The sequence below is a fragment of the Plectropomus leopardus genome, chromosome 18, assembly GCF_026936395.1.
Source record: "Plectropomus leopardus strain MGB_pleo_1.0 chromosome 18, ASM2693639v1, whole genome shotgun sequence".
Lineage (NCBI taxonomy): Eukaryota > Metazoa > Chordata > Actinopteri > Perciformes > Serranidae > Plectropomus > Plectropomus leopardus.
Window position 1 is genome coordinate 6,425,001 of NC_142193.1, and position 14,796 is coordinate 6,439,796.

The 14,796-nt window shown below is 39.9% G+C and overlaps 1 protein-coding gene across 3 annotated transcripts in view; it reads left to right on the forward strand.

Moving 5' to 3' along the window:
• Nucleotides 1-14,796, forward strand: part of LOC121956126 (uncharacterized) — a 36,168-nt gene that overhangs the window by 11,215 nt on the left and 10,157 nt on the right. For 2 of the 3 annotated variants that reach the window (XM_088069541.1, XM_088069539.1), the window contains exons 7-32: nucleotides 84-107; nucleotides 501-524; nucleotides 1,441-1,533; nucleotides 1,636-1,699; nucleotides 1,791-1,889; nucleotides 2,506-2,649; nucleotides 3,207-3,302; nucleotides 3,388-3,506; nucleotides 3,763-3,915; nucleotides 4,000-4,173; nucleotides 6,037-6,210; nucleotides 6,668-6,782; nucleotides 6,878-7,071; nucleotides 7,192-7,313; nucleotides 8,086-8,155; nucleotides 8,357-8,517; nucleotides 8,658-8,766; nucleotides 9,455-9,586; nucleotides 9,672-9,878; nucleotides 10,846-10,983; nucleotides 11,075-11,198; nucleotides 11,654-11,825; nucleotides 12,415-12,627; nucleotides 13,439-13,583; nucleotides 13,882-14,088; nucleotides 14,361-14,465. In XM_088069541.1, coding sequence (XP_087925667.1) covers nucleotides 84-107; nucleotides 501-524; nucleotides 1,441-1,533; nucleotides 1,636-1,699; nucleotides 1,791-1,889; nucleotides 2,506-2,649; nucleotides 3,207-3,302; nucleotides 3,388-3,506; nucleotides 3,763-3,915; nucleotides 4,000-4,173; nucleotides 6,037-6,210; nucleotides 6,668-6,782; nucleotides 6,878-7,071; nucleotides 7,192-7,313; nucleotides 8,086-8,155; nucleotides 8,357-8,517; nucleotides 8,658-8,766; nucleotides 9,455-9,586; nucleotides 9,672-9,878; nucleotides 10,846-10,983; nucleotides 11,075-11,198; nucleotides 11,654-11,825; nucleotides 12,415-12,627; nucleotides 13,439-13,583; nucleotides 13,882-14,088; nucleotides 14,361-14,465 — 3,378 coding nt within the window. The remainder of the gene's footprint in view (nucleotides 1-83; nucleotides 108-500; nucleotides 525-1,440; nucleotides 1,534-1,635; nucleotides 1,700-1,790; nucleotides 1,890-2,505; nucleotides 2,650-3,206; nucleotides 3,303-3,387; nucleotides 3,507-3,762; nucleotides 3,916-3,999; nucleotides 4,174-6,036; nucleotides 6,211-6,667; nucleotides 6,783-6,877; nucleotides 7,072-7,191; nucleotides 7,314-8,085; nucleotides 8,156-8,356; nucleotides 8,518-8,657; nucleotides 8,767-9,454; nucleotides 9,587-9,671; nucleotides 9,879-10,845; nucleotides 10,984-11,074; nucleotides 11,199-11,653; nucleotides 11,826-12,414; nucleotides 12,628-13,438; nucleotides 13,584-13,881; nucleotides 14,089-14,360; nucleotides 14,466-14,796) is intronic. The other variant, XM_088069540.1, reaches the window with a different exon arrangement.

The following is a 14,796-nucleotide window of genomic DNA, read 5'->3' on the forward strand; positions in this document are numbered from 1 at the left end:
CTCTGTTGTTATAGATAGTACTGTACACTCATGTTTAGTTTTGTGTCAACATATTAAATCAAATATTCTGTTGCACATGACAGGAGTCAGTTGCTGCAGCTGTGAAGGTGAGGGCTGGTTATTATTGTCTGCTGCTGTGCTGCTGCTGGGGCTTTCTTACAACTCTGAAGATTTAAAAAAAAAAAAAAGTCATAAAACAGCCGAGACATCAGTGAAATGCGTGCCGTCTTCATATCTTTCCCACAAATCCTCCATGACGCTGATTGAAAGCTACAGCTGCTGTTCGCTCAGCTGTGTGCTGTTAATCAAGCGAACAACTATCTGTGGTTTGTTTAGCCAAGATTTATCGATGCTTGACCCCTGACTCAGCTGCTTTGCTTGCATTACAAGCCGTCATGTGGGAAGCCAATTTTGGGGGCAATGTTAAATATAGCAGCTTTTAAATGTGGATAAAAAAAGTTATATTTCTAACCAGTTTGTGTTTCTGTTTGCTTCCACAGCAGCAGCAAGGATCTCTGGCCTATGTGAGTATAAAATCTCACACTTTTACACAATGAGTAGTAAAAGTTCTAACTAACACTGAATGTTACATCTTGGTATTTATCCTAGTTGATGTATTTGTTGTGCTCGTGCGCTTGCAAAGACACGGTGGTAAAGAATGTATTCAGATTTTTAATATAAGTAGTAACAGTACAGTCTTAAAGTACTCTGTTAAAAGGTCTGCAGAGTACTAGCATCACCAAATTTAAAGTACCAAAAGAGTACTCATAATGCAGAATGGTCCATTTCAGGATAATATGTGTTACCAAACTCGAAGTATTGATGCATAATAATGTTTATCACTTGCATGTTGCAGCTGACAAAGATAGAGCTCATTTCAGCAACTTTATATACTGCTAAGTAAATAATTGTTTTGATTTACTGTGAGGCTTATAATTTGAATCTGCAAAGTCACTAAAGCTGTAGAATATTTGTCTGAGATGTAGGGGAGTTGCAGTAGCATAAAATGGAAATACTAATGTTCAAATTCCTCAGAGCTGTAGTCAAGTACAGAACATGAGTAACCTTACTTAATTACAGTGCACCACTGTGTATTGTTATAACCTGGCTACCATGGCAGATTTAAATCTAAGATATTTATGTAATCAAATAAAACAAATAGACTATATTTAAAGATTAAATAGTTACAGTGTGGTGTGTAAAAGTCAGCAGTGTCAGTAGTGTGTAGTGCATAGGTGGAAAATGATTTGTAAATGTGCATAAAAGGAAAAACAGAACAACTAGAGCAATGTGTCTAAACCAAAGAGGGATGAATAGAGATCCAGCAGCAAAGTGCCAGAGACAGACCACCAGCTGCACACAGGCTTTATTAACCTGGAGCACCCTCAGGTGTTTACAGCTGTATACACATACGGTAACATACCTTGTTACGGGCTGCAGGGGGAGCTAGAGAAGCAGCTGCTGCAGGCTAATCCCATCCTGGAGGCATTTGGAAACGCCAAAACTATCAAGAACGACAACTCCTCACGATTTGTAAGTTTTTAATCTGTTTGAAAGTCAATGTCTAACAACAGTTAAGGCTTTTAGTTCTCTCATTGATTAAATGTGTCATGTTGTCCTCTCCTCTATCCACAGGGCAAGTTCATCAAGCTTAACTTTGATGTGACTGGTTATTTAGTTGGGGCCAATATTGACACCTGTATCCTTTTTCAGATCAAGTGATGTTTTAGTTGAAATAATAACTTAAAATAGACGTAGTTGTCTGCTTAACCCTGTCCTGACCCGATTAGACCTGCTGGAGAAGTCTCGCTGTATTCGTCAGGCCAACACTGAGAGAGCCTTTCACATCTTCTACTACATGGTGGCAGGAGCCAAAGACAAGCTGAAGGGTGAGCAACTACAATATGATGAAGAAAAAAACAAAAAACAAAGGTTGTCAGTGTTAATGCATTAATGGTGATGCGATTAAATTTGATCCATAACATTTTAATTGTGTTAATCTTGGGGCGATCCCGGCCCACAGTCCTGTCTTTAAGAGTCTACACCAGGCTGAGATTTAAAGCTAGAGTGATGATACTGGTATTGTATGAAACTAGCCCCCGTGCACCGATATGCAAAGGGCCCCACCACCTCTACCACAGAGGAGCAAGACTCAGATTTTGTGGTGGTTTTGCGTCTGCTTGTAGTCATTATGCCTCTTTTTGTGATTTTGCGTCTCTTTCTACTCATTTTGTGTCTTTTTGTGGCTGTTGTGTGTCTTTATGTAGTTGCTGAGTTTCTTTAGGTAATTTTATGTCTTTTTTGATTGTTCGCATCTTTTTGTAGTCATTTTCTGTCCCCTTGTGGTAATTTTGTCTTACTGAGGTAATTTCATGTGTTTTGGTTTTTTGTGTCTCTTTGTAGTGTTATTGTGTCTTTGTGGTCATTTTGTATAATGTCCTGGTCGGTACATGTCAATAAAGTTTGTGTGTGTGTGTGTGTGTGTGTGTGTGTGTGTGTGTCTAGAGGAGCTCCTGCTGGAGGACTTCAGCAGCTATCGTTTCCTGCTAGCTGGTCACGTGGAGATCCCTGGTCAGGAGGATGACATCATGTTTGATGAGACTCTGGAGGCCATGGAGATCATGGGCTTCACTGAGGATGAGAGGATAGGTACACACTGATCATCAGAAACAAATCCATTTTTTTTTCCACCATACTTTTTGTACTTGGCTAACACAGTATGTTTAAAAAACGAACATCTTCCATCCATCCATTTCCTAAATCCTTTCCATCTCACAGTGTACAGATGTTAATTGTTCTTCTAAATATGTAAAGGAAGATGAAAGAGTATCATCAGAAAATTAAAATAAAGTGAGTAAGGGAATAAAATCATTAGAAAACCTTCAGCCTTATTTTGTTCAAGCTGTCCAAATCTTTTCCAAAACTTGAATTCACAACAAATCCACAGTTCCCCTTTCTCTCTGGACACATACACACCTGGGATGCAGCTGCATCTGCACAACTCATTGAAATTGCTTTGGTTATATCAACTTTAATGTTCACTGTGCAGCTTTATTATGTAGGAAAATAGAAATGTGACATTGTGATTCTGTACCAGCAGGTGTGTAGTTTCATTTCATGGATCAGAAAAAACAGCAACTTCGGCAAATCTGCAACGTTGCTCAAAATGTATGCACCATCTTGATTGTCCCCCTTCCTCTTTGCAGGGATGTTGAAGGTGGTGTCCACTGTGCTCCAGCTGGGCAACATCAAGTTTGAGAAGGAGAGGAACAGCGAGCAGGCAACCATGCCTGACAACACCGGTAACTATCTGAAAATACCATGAATGCTGTAAAATAACTTAAATAATCTCTGACTTCTTCTCTATTTCTTTTCCATCAACCCCAGCTGCCCAGAAGGTGTGTCACCTGCAGGGCATCAATGTCACCGACTTCACCCGCGCCATCCTCACCCCCAGAATTAAAGTGGGCAGAGAGGTGGTGCAGAAGGCGCAAACCAAGCAGCAGGTGACAGCAAACCAAACTTCATTAACACACAGAATAAAGGCTCTTCTGTATTTCTCTCTGAGATGTGGTTGAGGAAAAGTAGAACATCTCAAAAAATGCATAAACTGCAGTCGAGTAAATGTACCTTCTTTTTGGTATGATGTAAAACCCTTTTGATACATCACTTTCCAGTAAGACAGACCTATGAAATCATCCCATATTGAATCAAAACAAAACCTTTCTCCTGTCTCTCTTCATCTTCTTCCTCCTCCTCCAGGTTGATTTTGCCGTGGAGGCTCTGGCTAAAGCCATGTACGAGCGTCTGTTTCGTTGGATTCTGGCCAGAGTCAACAAGACGCTGGACAAGAGTAAGAGACAGTCGTCCTCCTTCCTGGGCATCCTGGACATTGCTGGTTTTGAGATTTTTGAGGTGAAGTTTCATTGAAAACAAACTTGAGTTTGTCTTGTTGAGTTTATGTTGTTTTCTTATCACTGCGACGTGTCTCTCTCTCAGGACAACTCCTTCGAGCAGCTCTGCATCAACTACACCAACGAGCGTCTGCAGCAGCTCTTCAACCACACCATGTTCATCCTGGAGCAGGAGGAGTACAAGAGAGAGGGCATCGAGTGGAACTTCATCGACTTCGGCCTCGACCTGCAGCCCTGCATCGAGCTCATTGAAAGGCCGGTCAGTGATCGGTTGCACAAACTCCTACATGATTTACTTTAACCAGGATATCACCAAAAAGTGATGTTTTGTGTTACAGTAAATATTTTGGCAAAATTCTCCATAACCTTATGTAATTGATGTCATGTGGTTTCATGTAAAATTGGTCTTAAATTTTATTTTAGCTACATTGAAAAAATCTTTGAAATGTCTTAAATCGAGGCCCAATAGCTCACCCGGTAGAGTTGGTGCCCCATGTACTGAGGTTGTGTCCTTTGCTGCATGTCATCCCCTCTCTATCCCCCTTTCATGTTTAACTTGTGCTATACAATAAAGGCAAAAGCCGAAAAAAAAATAATCTTATTTAAAAGATTCTGAAATCTCACTTGTCTTAAAGTGATAGTTCAGAATTTTTGAAGGGGGGTGTATGAGATACTTATGTATAGTCAGTGTATTACATACAGAAGCTTGTGGTCGTCATAAACAGACCCACACACACACACAGGGGTTATAAAAAACTTATTTTAGCCACTTTAAAAAAGGCCTACCTAAAAAAAATCAGTATGAGTCTAAGTGGATGCTATATTTAGAGTATTTTCACCGCTTTAGCGCGCCGTCACACAGCCTTTTCCTTTGGCACTGCATTTCTCATCCACCACTGGTCAGATATTTAGGTCAGAAAGTGCTCTTAGCAGCTGTTCCGCGATCCAACCGAAATGAAACTTCACGTTGAAAACACTCAATAGACGGATATTGTATTTTTCAGGGAGGCCTTTTTCAAAAGTGGCTGAAACACATTTTTAATAAAGACCCCTCTGTACAGCATGGTAATGCTGAGCTATGGGGTGCATAAGGTATACTTGTTATGATCACTTGTTTTGTTTATTTCTTGTTTTATTCTGTAAGTCAAGCTCATCATTTGTCATTTCTTGTGTTACTTCCTGCATTTGTCTGTTTCCCACCAGTTTTCTCACACACCTGCCCTCTATCATTCGTTTGTCCTTCCCTGTTCCCGGAGTCTTCGCTGTATACCTGTTCAATATTAGTCTTGTTTGCTTCACGCTAGTGTTACTGATCCCGACTACACCTTTGTTGTCAAGCAGTTCTCAGTTCCCTCCTTTTGCCCATGTTGACCTCGTCCAGCTGTGTTTTGTTCTTGTGATTAGTTCTCTGTGTATTTATTCTTTTGTCTTTCCCTTTGTCCTTTGTCAGTTTATCTGTGTTCATCCCAGTGTTCATGGTGTTGTCCCCTGCTCCGTTCCCTGCCTGGTCTCTCATGTGTTCTGTTTTGGATTTCTTCCCTGAGTTTATCCTTGTGTTCATCATGTCATCCTGGTTGGTTCTCAGTTCAGTGTTGGTTCTTCTTTCTTTTGTACTTTTACTTTTGTTTCCTGCTTGTTTGGTGGATTTTTACCAGCATTAGAGCTCGCTTCTTGTTTCAGCCACCTGCCTGCTTACTGTTCTCCTCTGGGTCCTTATTGTGAACTAAAACATTACAATAATCATCATTTAAGTAGGAGAATTGCTTTTATTCTAAAGTTTGTAAGAAGGAGTTGAAGCATAGTGAGGTCCAAAATGTAACTCCTTGAACAGACTATTATTTCATAAATTCAGTTCATTGTTAAGCCATCAAAATAATGTCTACAATATCTACTAAGCATAAGATTTGTAGAGATCCTTCTGTAACACTGTTCATCTCCAAATGGCCCAATAATAGTTGGGATACACAAGTGTATCACTTCTACCAAGTGTGTATTAACCTGTACCTGTCCCCAAATCCAAACCCTGTGGAGGAATGTCTTCAGCTTGATAACAGTTACAACATGAAACAAATGTAAACACCTTTACTTAATCTGAACCTCTGTGTCCTAAACTGTCCTGCAGAACAACCCTCCAGGCATCCTGGCCCTGCTGGATGAGGAGTGCTGGTTCCCCAAAGCCACCGATGTCTCCTTCGTGGACAAGCTGCTGAACACCCACACCGGTCATGTGAAATTCTCCAAACCCAAACAACACAAAGATAAATTGATGTTTACTGTTCTGCACTACGCTGGCAAGGTGAGCATCACTGAAGGCTTCAGGAATGACATGGTAAAAGTTATAGTTTGGTTTAATTGAAAAGGTCAGTGATATTTTATGTTTCACACCATAACGTTTCAACCAACAATTATTGTGTATAAACACCTGATCCATCTTTGCCACAGAGCTCTACTGTTGTGGGAAAACTATTAAAAATCACATCATTGAACCACACTGTTGCTCTGGGTGACATGTTCATTCATGACCATAAAGAAACGCTGTAGTTTATTTTGACTCAGTGCCACTCACTAGAGCTTCAAATGTGGATAAACCCGCTACTGAAAATAGTCCCCAACAAATGAAATAAGACAGGAAGTCAGAAAGTAGAGAGACATTAATGCTTTTGTTTTTGATAAAGGATTTGTTGACAGTAAAAAAAAATTAAAAATGAATGCCATCATGATCGCCATCAACACGCCTGACTTTACGTTTCCAGGTCGACTATAACGCAGCTAACTGGCTGACCAAGAACATGGACCCCCTGAATGACAACGTGACTGCTCTGCTCAACAACTCTTCCAGCAACTTTATCCAGGACCTGTGGAAAGACGGTCAGTCGTCCAAGACGAGACAACATGTCCAAATTTCACCAAGAATCTCTTGTCTCTTGTGTAATCAAATGTGGTATAAATGTCTCGTGTGTCAGTGGATCGAGTGGTGGGTCTGGAGACCATGACAAAGATGTCCGAGAGCTCTGCGCCCACCTCCACTAAATCCAAGAAGGGCATGTTTCGCACAGTGGGTCAGCTGTATAAGGAGTCGCTGGGAAAGCTGATGACCACGCTGCACAACACGCAGCCCAACTTTGTGCGCTGCATCATCCCAAACCACGAGAAAAGGGTAGGTCAACTGTTAAATTTATAGTTAGGCGCTTTGTTTTTTTTGCCCATAAATGATTTCATTAGAGCTAAAGCTACAGTGTATAGAAGAGACGCTGAGTCTGCTGCTGCTGTGCTGCAGGCTGGAAAGATGGACTCCAATCTGGTGCTGGAGCAGCTCAGGTGTAACGGTGTGCTGGAGGGCATCCGAATCTGCAGGCAGGGATTTCCCAACCGCATTGTGTTCCAGGAGTTCAGACAGAGGTGAGGAAACTGTCTGAGATTACAGTTATAGCAATTTATTATTAATATTTAGAGGTGTCAGTTACAATAGTTATTGTTCTGTTTGTACTGACGTTGACAGTATGTGTTAATAATATATATAATTACATAACCATGTAATACATTTGAATTGAAAGATTTGCAATATACATGACATTTGTGAGTGCACGGTGTAATTATCCTAATATTTACAGTGTTAAGCCCTTAATTTAAAAGTCTCTGGAAATGTGGCTTGAAATAGTAAGAATGCTGCTCCAAACAAGGCCCAGAGTGCACTCTGACACTGCATTGCTCTGGATAGACAAACAGTAAATTCCAGCAGCACTACAACAGCGAATTTACAAACAGTCCAGTTTGTGCCACAGTGCGCCCAGAGTGAGTGTCACTGAACGTACCCTATTTAAAGGAGCGTTGAGGGATTTCAATTTGGCAAGTTAAATTAATATCAACTGACACCTGACTTTGAATTTTTGATTGGCTTAATCCATATTACGTGATTCGGCTCAGGGATAACCAAGCCTAAATCAACCTTGCATATTGTGCATGTAAGACCACTAAATTACATATTAAGAAAGTTTTTGGTGATTTGGGTTCCCGGAGGCTTTAAATGCAGCGCTGTAGTTTCTAACACTGACCACTGGAGGCCAACCATACAAACTTTACGTATAAAACTGTCAAAAAAATAGTTCGTTTCAAAATAAGAGCATAAGATCCCCAGTTTCTGGGACAAAATGTGTGTATTTTCTTGTTGTAGATATGAGATCCTGGCTGCTAACGCCATCCCTAAGGGCTTCATGGATGGGAAGCAGGCCTGCTGTCTGATGGTGAGCAGGATGGAATAGGACATTTTTGTATTATGTACAATTTTTGATACAGTCCACTTTGTTTAGAGAATACCTGCATACATACAGAGTTAAAATGAGAGTTAAGATGACATCCACAGTAACAGTTTCCAGTACTTGAATGGAAATGTCATTTAAACATGAATTTACTTCTACTAAATTGAGTCCTCCCCTCTCCTACAGGTAAAGCACCTGGATCTGGACACTAACCTGTATCGTATCGGTCAGAGTAAGATGTTCTTCAGGACGGGAGTTCTAGCCCAGCTGGAGGAGGAGAGAGACCTCAAACTGACCGTCATCATCATCGCCTTCCAGGCACAAGCAAGAGGCTTTCTGGCCCGCAAGTAAGAGAAACAGTTAGACTGGACACTGTCACTTAAGTACAAGTTTAAGGTACTTGTACTTAACTTTAGTGGTATTGCTTTTACTGAGGCACAATGTCTGAGTTCTTGTTTCACCTGTGCTTACATCTACATCTTTTCAGAGCTTTCAGTAAACGTCAGCAGCAGCTGACCGCCATGAAGGTGATCCAGAGGAACTGTGCCTGTTACCTCAAACTCAAGAACTGGCAGTGGTGGAGACTTTTCACCAAGGTTACACACACACACACACACATACAATTAATTAATTTTAATTTAATACAAAATTGATTTTAAGTTTTAAGAGGTTCGGATAACAGTGCAATTTAATTCTTGCCTTCAGACTCCCTCCAACAATGCCACTACAAAATTTATAAAAAGAAAAACATGCAAGTAAAAATGAGAATCCAAGACATAACACACATAACACATAACACATAACATGTAAAATAGTGCAGAAGATTAAAATGTTGAAATGAAACATAATATAAGGAAGATAAAATACCTTTGAATCAAATTTAATCTATTATTAGCATGTTAGAGTACCTTAAATGTGCAAACATCAGCTCTGATATGGGCTGATTTCTAAAGTTAGCTAAAGCATATTTGTGTCCAGTGTAGACACAACTAGTTGGCACCAGATCTGACAGTGTAGAGCTGAGCTTGATTCTGAATGCCCTACAATGGCCTTCATATGCAGATAAACCTTTTGTAGTCTATGTAATAACTTGCTCTTTTCTCTGGCACTGTATCAGGACACATTTAACTTTTTTTTTTTTGCTCTACTAAAATTTTTATATATACAGTATATATGATGTCTACTGATTATAATGTATAATAATTATTGCACATTCACGGTATTGTGGTTACATTTCCTGTAAATGAAAAGAAACCAAGGCTGACGTGTCTCTGTGTGGTTCAGGTGAAGCCCCTGCTGCAGGTCACCAGACAAGAAGAAGAAATGGGTCAGAAAGAGGAGGAACTAAAGGCAGCAAAGGAGGTGGCAGTCAAGGCTGAGACCGAGCTGAAGGACATCACCCAGAAACACAGCCTGGTAAAATAAATTCAGGTTTTTCCCTTGTGTTTATTGTGTAAAAAATGTTAAAAAAAAAAAAAATGACTGAAGTCTGTGTCTGCAGCTCATTGAAGAGAGAGCCCAGCTGGAGATGAAGCTTCAAGCAGAGACGGAGATGTACACGGAGGCGGAGGAGATGAGGGTGCGACTGGAGGCCAAGAAGCAGGAGCTAGAAGAGGTGCTGCATGAGATGGAGGCCCGGCTGGAGGAGGAGGAGGACCGCAGCAATGCGCTGCAGCAGGAGAGAAAGGACATGGAGCAGCAGCTGCAGGTGTTATTATTATTGCTAATATTGCTTTTACTAACAATTATTTAACCCTCTTGTTGTCCTTGGGGTCAATCAGACCCCAAATGAAATCTTTTGCCATCAAAATATGTTTTTTATACTGATGTAATCAAGGTCTATTGGCGCTAAATTCCAAAACAAAGGGAAAAATGTGTGGTAATTTGTTGGACTGAAGTAAGACTAAAGGTGTAACACAGAATTGATTGACAATTTATACAATATGCTTTAAATAACAGTCAAAACAGGGCGGGGTCAGAATGACCCCAGAGGACAAAAGGTGTATGGCAATCCGGAGGACATTAGTACAGTTTTCCACAAATAAATTATTGTTATTAACAATCTCAAATCCAAATAATGACAATAAATGAATTAAACCATTAAAATTCCTTTTAGATAATGCTGGGAAAAGGAAAAACTTTGTTTTTATGACAAATTAATTTAAATTTTGTAGTGATAAATATGGTAATTGTACATAATTTTGAATTTCTTTTAGATAATGTGAAAAACTTAGTTGGAACAAATGAACATGCATGGGTTATCAACTTAAAGACTTTTGCTCATAATTATAGTAATTAAGTATTTAACTTCCATATGTATGAGGGCATAATTTTAAGGTTATTCTTCATTAAAATAAAAAATACATTATTTAAAAGGATTTTTTTAACTGTTCTGTACTGTTAACATAATAATGAACACAGATTTTTAATTTGATCACTAGTAAAAATGAAATTGGTCCAAAAAAATGTCCACATTATTTAAAAGGATTTTTTTTAAGTGTTAATTAATAGGTTGTTTATATGTTGCACTTCTTTTTATATTTTGTTACATGCTTCTCTTTTACCTGAGCTTTTAGTAAGTTTTTCATTGGTGTTTTTTTTTTTTTTTTTACTGTCTTTCAAAATTGTCAGCTTCATTTCCAACAATCCATTACACACATAATGTTTTTCTGCAGCTGATGGAGGCCCACATAGCTGAGGAAGAAGACGCCAAGCAGAAGCTGCAGCTGGAGAAGGTGGCCGTGGAGGGAAAAGTCAAGAAACTGGAGGAGGATGTTCTGATTATGGAGGACCAGAATAACAAACTGCAGAAGGTAGAAAGAGTTTAAACCGTTTTGGTTTGTAGTTTTGTTGGTGTTTAATACACGCTGCTTGCTAGACTTTCATGTTCTTGTGTCTTTTCAGGAACGAAAGCTTCTGGAGGAAAGGATGGCTGACATGAGCTCTAACCTTGCAGAGGAGGAGGAGAAGTCCAAGAATCTGACCAAACTCAAGGCCAAACACGAGTCCATGATCTCAGACCTGGAGAGTCAGTCACCAAAATACTTCATCTTCTCTTATCTTTATTGGCGTGCATTCACTTTTGAGGGTTTTTTTTAATTTCATTCATAAGATGTTAAAAAGAAAAAAAAGAAATGAGGAGGTATATTTGAAATATTCTTTATGATTTTTACAGTGGTTCTTACAGTCAATAAATTCTTTGACCTCCTTTATAAATATTAGAAATCTTCATACCCATAAATCTGCATTTATGAATGTGAAGTTTAGCCTATGAAAAAGTAGAGATTCCAAATATTATATATGGCTGAGAACTGCATTTATCTTCTAGAATGCCAAATATGCCAATTTACTTTAACGCCTTCTTCAAATGCTCCACTTTTGATTTATTGTAAATATGACCAGTGATATTAAATGCAAGACAAGAGTTTTTCATAACAAATGAGATTAAAAATCAATTTTCCTTCCTTTGTTTCTCCTCTGCAGTGCGTATGAAGAAGGAGGAGAAGGGTCGTCAGGACATGGAGAAGGCCAAAAGGAAGGTGGAGGCAGAACTGGCTGACCTCCAGGAGCAGCACGCCGACCTTCAGGCCCAACTAGAGGAACTCCGAGCCCAGCTGGCTGCTAAGGAAGAGGAGCTGCAGGGCACACAGGCCCGGTAAACGGATGATGGTCTTAACAGCTAATAATGCAAGACAATGTTAGACAGAACAAAAACCATACTGATCATTTAGTGATTCTTAAAGCCCTAACAGAGAGTTTAAACTAAGTTTATCTGAAGGTGGTGCGGGAGGAAAGGTCATGGAGACATTGCAATCAAAAAAGAGAGAATAAATGGGCTCAAGTAAATGATACTTTGTGGATTGTCTTGTGTAAAAGGGGAGGTGTTTGGTTTTAAGGGTTCCATTAGTAGAAAAGCTACAGGATCACCAAAACAGGTTTAGCCTCTGGGGACTGTAAATGTCCATAACAAATTTCCTGGTTATCTGGTCATTAGTTATCATATGTAAAAAGCTGCTTATCTACAGAATATGGGGAGCTATGTCTGACAATATTTGTAACTTTCACAAACCAGCAAGCCCTCCACTTTCCCCTTCAGACAACACTGTGTATGATGAAGTTAATTTTAAGGAAACATAAAGGTTATATTGTTGGACCTGTAAATTAAAGCTTAAGAGTCTCTTCCAAACAGAAAGTTCTAGATATTGTCTCAAAAAAAAATATGAGAACATTTTTTATGTCCACAGCTTGGAGGATGAGTGCAATCAGCGCGGGGCAGCTGTGAAGCGGGTTCGAGAGTTGGAGGTCTTGCTCTCAGAGCTGCAGGAGGACTTGGAGGCTGAGAGACAAGCCAGGGGGAAGGTGGAGGTGGCTCGGAGGGATCTTGGAGAGGAGCTAAACGCTCTCCGCACCGAGCTGGAGGACAGCCTGGATACTACCGCTGCCCAGCAAGAGCTACGGTCTGTACCATCTATTGTTTCCACATACACTACCTCTGATTGGTCCAAGCATTCTATCAAATGTTGAATCAGTCATGCATGTTAGTGTTGAGATACACAAAGACGTGAAGCAGAAAGAAGAAAAGCAGGGCCAGTATGTTTAAAACTCCCTAGAAGTGGTCCAAAACTTTGACTAATGAGTCAAAAACATCTCAGGCCCATACATATCCAAATCTTGGAAAGTGTGTAGCTTTTGCCTCTGCTGCTCACTCCGAGCTGACTAAGGAGAGCTCTGCCATTTACTGAAATAATTTGGGATTTTAGACGAATTCTTAACACATAGTTAAGTTTATGCATAGTGTTTTTCCTCAACTCTAAGAAAAAGGACAAAATTACATAATTCTCTGATTTTACACATTTGGAATCAACATATAACTTGAAAGGACTTTTAAGAACAGTCCTGGCCTGTTGTGTATACAGTAAAAAGCTTCTTTTTTTTCTTTTTACTAGTTGAATAATATGGAGGTTGAAAGAACGTAAATAAAAAAGATATTTGAACAAAAATCATCACTCAATCTCTGCACCTTTTTCCTTTGTTGACATTTGAAAGGTCAGATCTTTTTTATTCGTAAAACAAATATTTTTTTCTTTTCATGTGTTGAACAATATTAAACACAGACTAAGGATTGCACATAGCTCTTCTCTGAGATGGTGCAGAACAGTAAATAACCATGTCATCTGCATAAAAGTTGACGTTCATAAAACAAACCTCTGCCTTGTCACTGTTGGATGTGTTGTGGTGATGTCGGATATATATTTGCAATATGCACAGAGCAAAGCGTGAGCAGGAGGTGGCCATGCTGAAGAAAGCCATGGAGGATGAGGGGCGAAGCCACGAGGCCCAAGTCCAGGATCTGCGACAGAAGCACAGCCAGGCTGTGGAAGAGTTCACTGAGCAGCTTGAGCAGGCCAAGCGGGTATACACACACACACACACATACACATACACACACATGCAACACTTTTTGACTAAAGGTCCATGTGGAAATTTCATGTAAGAGGTCCAGAACAATACCAGCACAACATGCCAACATAAAGTCAATAAATTGTTGGTCCACCTGTTTTTGTTTAATATTTCTATAGAAAACACTGATATACAAGCAGTAAGAAAAAAACATCACCTAAAGAAATATTTAAAGAATAAAGACAGATGACCATGAAAATTAGCAAAGAGGTCTTGAAGTCCCTCAGTTAACACCATATCTCTCTGTCCAGGTGAGAGCTGGTTTGGAGAAAGCCAAGCAGGCTCTGGAGAAGGAGTCTGCAGATCTCAACGCTGACCTGCGATCCCTCGCCAGCGCCAAACAGGACGTGGAGCACAAGAAGAAGAAGGTAGAGGGCCAGCTGAATGACCTGCAGTCACGCTTCAACGAGAGCGAGCGGCAGAAGACTGAGCTGGGGGAGCGGGTCTCTAAGATGACTGTGAGTCATAGGATATTAATGAATCGACACTGAAGCACTAGACTGTTTATTTATTCAACACTATTTGTATCTAAACTGTATGAATACATTAAGGTAAAAACTCATACGCATTCATCCCTCCTTAAATTTTGATTTATCCTGGTATAATTACTGGTGGAAGAGAAGATAGAGGGAGGGACAAAACTGCAAATATGGAGCTTCAAAATACACTTCTTCTGTCGCTCTCATTTTCTTTCCGTCTCTCTGCTTTTCTTCCTCTTTGCCTCCACCAGATGGAGGTGGACAGTGTGATGGGTCAGTTGAATGAAGCGGAGGGAAAAAACATCAAGCTGAGTAAAGACGTCTCCAGTCTGTCCTCCCAGCTCCAGGATGCACAGGTGAGGGACAACCACGTACAGCAGTTTGTAAAGTTGTAGTTCTTTTTTAGCAGTTCTGCTTTGAGCTAAAAGTTAACATCAGCATGCTATTAATGATAATGCTAATACCCCCTTGAAGGTGTTATGTTCACCACCTTTATTTGGCACATTGGCATGCTACTATATGCTAATTAGCACCAAAGCCCAGATACAGCTGAGGTTAATGGGAATGTCAGTAATGCATGGCAATCTATAGTTGTTAAGAAATTTTGAGAAAAAACTTACAGGAAAAAGTCAGCAAGTTACTGGAGTTGTCAAAATACAACTTCTGGAAGCCATTAACAAAATTTAG